Below are 4,199 nucleotides of genomic sequence, written 5' to 3'. Positions count from 1 at the left end.
GGTCATAGGAATAGGAAAATCATAAAAAATGAGATGACATACACTTAAATCCTACATAGAAAGATATATCATTTGGTTTGTAAAATCTTACAAAATTCCTATAGATCAAACAAGGCCTTATCTGGGTGATGGTGACAGTGTGTTTGTAAACATTTCTGGTGAAATATCCTAGCATGCGAAAGGAGCAGTTTATCAGAAAAAAAAAAGAAAAGAAATCTCTCACTCTCAATAAGAGAAGCAAAAGTTTTTTTAAACCACAAGAAAGCGCACGCACTATTAAGCTCTACTCCACCGTGCCCACTCCTCAGCCCACGCTCGTACTCCCACACTCTCCTCCCCCCATTATTCCCCCCGCCGGCCACCGCGGCCGGCTCGCCGGGCGTCCGCCGAGAGGCGCCACGGGTGATGGGGCACGGAGCCAGCTGCGGCCGCCCCAGCGAGGAGGTGGACTTCTTCGGCGCGGCACAGTCCGGCGACCTCGCCCGCCTCTCCGCCGCCGTCAGCTCCCGCCCCTCCCTCCTCCGCCGCACCACGCTCTTCGACCGCCTCTCCGCGCTCCACATCGCCGCCGCCCACGGCCACCTCCAAGTACGGTTCCCCTTACTGCTGTGTGCTCCTCCCCGTCCAGCTTCTCGCCACCCCTGTGTATCTCCGGTGTGCTGATTCCTTTGTTTGCTTAGGTGGTCTCCATGGCATTGGATCTTTGCGTGGAGCCGGACGCCGTGAACCGCCACAAGCAGGTTCGTCACGCTTCCCCTCTTCTCTTCTCTGTCGCCCCCCTTTGTGGAAAGCTTGTCCTCACATCGCGGGACTTTGCCGCAGACGGCGCTGATGCTCGCGGCGATGCACGGGAGGACCGAGTGCGTGCGGCGGTTGCTCGACGCCGGCGCCAATGTGAGACTTACGGCCACAGTTTTGGTGATTGGGACTGTTCTTGGAGCTTCTCCTGAACCTAATGGCGTTTTCCGTCTGTGTGTACAGATCCTGATGTTCGATTCGTCGCACGGGCGGACGTGCCTGCACTACGCGGCGTACTACGGCCACTCAGACTGCCTCCGGGCCATCCTGACGGCGGCGCGGACCGCGCCGGTGTCGCAATCCTGGTTGGCCCTTCTTCTCAGAGCCGCCATTGCTCGCCGCAAACGCGCTGCGGCAGCCGCGCGCTAGCCTTTGCTAATGAGTCATCAGCCGTGGTTTTGGAGGTGCAGGGGATACGCGCGGTTCGTGAATGTGCGGGACGACACCGGAGCGACGCCGTTGCACCTGGCGGCGAGGCAGGGCTGGCGCCGCTGCGTCCACGTCCTGCTGGAGAACGGCGCCATCGTGTCCGCCTCCAGCGGCGCCTTCGGGTAAAACTTCTCCCCAAGTCAAAGACCGCCCTTCTCAGTACCCACCAAAATCGCATCTTTTTAGGAAGGCAAAAGCCGCGACATTGACGCGAGCGCTCGCGTTCCTGCAGATTCCCCGGGAGCACGCCGCTGCATTTGGCCGCGCGCGGCGGGAGCCTCGACTGCGTTCGCCAGCTGCTCTCCTGGGGCGCCGACCGCCTCCAGCGCGACTCCGTCGGGTGCGTCAGCAATTTCTTGCAAAAACACCACTGAATTCCAACACCACAATTACATATGTTGTCTCCAGCAAATGATCTGAAGCCATTGTGCTGGTTAGTCTAATCTACTGTTGTGGATTGGCTTCTACAGGAGAATTCCATATGAGGTGGCGGTGAAGCGAGGGCATGTGGCGTGCGCGGCGCTGCTGAACCCGTCATCGGCAGAGCCCCTAGTGTGGCCTTCGCCTCTCAAGTTCATCAGCGAGCTGGAGCCTGACGCCAAGGCTCTCCTGGAGGCAGCGCTGATGGAGGCCAATCGGGAGAGGGAGAAGAGGATCCTCAAAGGGGCCAAGAATTCATTGCCATCGCCGTCGCGTTCAGATGACGGTGCCACCGTCTCCGAGGTACTACCGTACTGACCGGTCTTGCCTTGCAAATTACTACTGCTAGTACTTCCATTGCTGACCTCACACGCACGAAATAATTCAACCTAACAGTGGGAGCTTCGCCGTACCGAGCTGCCATCGTTTCTTTCTTCCATTGGCACGCACAATAGTAATTTACTTACTTACCAACAAGTAGGCAGTACTTATTTTGATCGCTCTCAATCAAAGATTGGTTTTCAAGGCTAGCATTATCCCAGAGCTCATCATTGCATTGCTTGTAGGAGTAGCTAACGTGCCGTCAGGTCTCAGCATGGAGCCACTTGCCCCAGAAATGTACCACACCAGGAGTATAATATTGAGTGTGTTGATCCGAGGGACGAATGGCTAACTAATTGGGTGCAGGCGTACGCACTCCTGCTAGTTTAATCCTTCTTGTTGGTAATGACAAGTTAGGTGTCAAACCGTGGCAGTGGCAGTGGCAGTGGCAGCGTGTGCACGCACCTGCTCGCACGAATTGCCGCACGTCTGAGCGATCCATATGCACGAAACATTATTCAAACGCGATCGTAGTACGCCTCCACATGCACGATCCCGCCTCTGCGTCGACATCTCCCTCGGAGCCGGCGCGTCCGTCCGACGGTGCGGATCTTGTTCGGACTGATATTATGATACTAACTCTAGGTCGTGCAGGGCGGCGAGGTGTGCAGCATCTGCTTCGACCAGGCGTGCGCGATCGAGGTCCGGGAGTGCGGGCACCAGATGTGCGCGGCGTGCACGCTGGCGCTCTGCTGCCACGCCAAGCCCAACCCGGCCACGCAGAGCCAGCCGCTGCCCACATGCCCCTTCTGCCGCGGCGGCATCACCCGGCTGGCGGTGGCCACCAGGGCCAAGGCCGGCGACGACGACGACGACGACGAGGAGGAGGAAGGAGCAGAAGGCAGGCTGGAGTCTCCGCGGCACCGGCGGTCTCGCCGGTCCCTGAACCTCAGCGGCGGCGGCGACGGGGGCAGCAGCAGCAGCCTCATGGGCAGCATCGCCTCGTCCATCGGCAAGATGGGCCGGCGCAAAACCGACAGCAGCGAGCTGCAGGTGCAGCTCGACGACAAGCCATAGCCATGGAATGAATGCCCATTCATTCATCACCGTGTCATGATAGGTCATCGTCAATGATGGAGCTGGCTGCTACTATTTTGTAGATTATTTTTCTTATAATTTTGGGGAGATTGGCAATTGTTCCATCTGTGTAGATTCGATCCCAAGCTGTAAGCTAGATCCAGTCAGTCCAAATAAGCAAGAGTGCGGTCGTTGCCCGGTAGCCCCCATCCACACCCCCCGTAGAGTTGTTGAAAGGTTGTACATGTCCGGATTCAGAGGGGCTGGCCCGATATGATGATAATGAGAACCCAGTACAAAACCATCCATGTGCTCTCCCTCCATGTAATTTGGCCTCTGGCTCGGGCTACGTCGCTCAGGTGTTCCCTTCCTTCAGGGTTTGGTTCTGCAAGTGTTATTTTGGGGTCCGGTTGTGCTTTCTGAATCTGATGATGGCCAACCGTGCTTAGGATTCCTTGAGCGGCACTACAGACTGGGGACAGTGTTTTTTGGCAAGTTTCCCTTTGGCTCAGCTCGGCTGTGCTGAGGTGGCGAAAGCACCACACCTTCATGGGCTGTCTTGTCCCCAGTCAGCATGTGTTATTTCGCACTTATGCTCAACGGGGATGGGTGGGGTGTACCGGGAGCAGCAAAAGGCCTAGCGAAAACGAAATGAGCAGCGAAATTGACTGAGCAGCAGGAGATGGGTGGAGTGTGTACCACAGGCAGGCACAAGCAGCTTGGCAGGGGTTAAACCGCAGTGTGAAGTGTAGAGTGTAGAAGGATGGCTCAGTTCGACTGGGCAAAGCATGTTTCAGAAGAACAGCGGCAGACAGTGACACTGGGTCACTGGATCTTGCTTACTAGTAGTACTACGTGACCTGACACTTGGACGAGGGCTGAAGTTTCAGAAAGCACAAGAGAATCGACTTGACATCACGTCCTCAGGCTCAGAGCCAGGGGCGCCGAAACGTCTTTTTGCCAGAAATGCGAGGATGTATGTCGAGCCAGGTGCACAAGGATAGATACTGTTACACTAAGAGCATGTACAATGGTGGCATATGATTACATATGCCTCGTGAAGTGGCCCTATTTAGATACTCTAACACAGTTAGAATTAAAGTTATTCTTTAACCCACTCTAACCCAAATAAGCATCTCTTCACCGAAATAGTT

The 4,199-nt window shown here is 56.0% G+C and overlaps 1 protein-coding gene across 1 annotated transcript; it reads left to right on the top strand.

Annotated features, from left to right (window-relative positions):
• Positions 1 to 282: 282 nt before the first annotated feature.
• On the top strand, positions 283 to 3,349 carry LOC125552146 (E3 ubiquitin-protein ligase XB3-like). Its single transcript, XM_048715630.1, has 8 exons — positions 283 to 588; positions 681 to 740; positions 823 to 894; positions 982 to 1,103; positions 1,209 to 1,349; positions 1,460 to 1,567; positions 1,698 to 1,950; positions 2,623 to 3,349. Exons 1-8 carry the CDS (start codon positions 406 to 408, stop codon positions 3,043 to 3,045), a joined length of 1,362 nt encoding a protein of 453 aa, XP_048571587.1. The 5' UTR covers positions 283 to 405; the 3' UTR covers positions 3,046 to 3,349.
• The last annotated feature ends 850 nt before the right edge of the window (positions 3,350 to 4,199 follow it).

The sequence above is a fragment of the Triticum urartu genome, chromosome 4 (genome assembly GCF_003073215.2).
Source record: "Triticum urartu cultivar G1812 chromosome 4, Tu2.1, whole genome shotgun sequence".
In the NCBI taxonomy this organism is placed as follows: Eukaryota; Viridiplantae; Streptophyta; class Magnoliopsida; order Poales; family Poaceae; genus Triticum; species Triticum urartu.
Note: the sequence above shows the minus strand (reverse complement) of the source record. Positions and strands in the feature narration are given on the sequence as shown.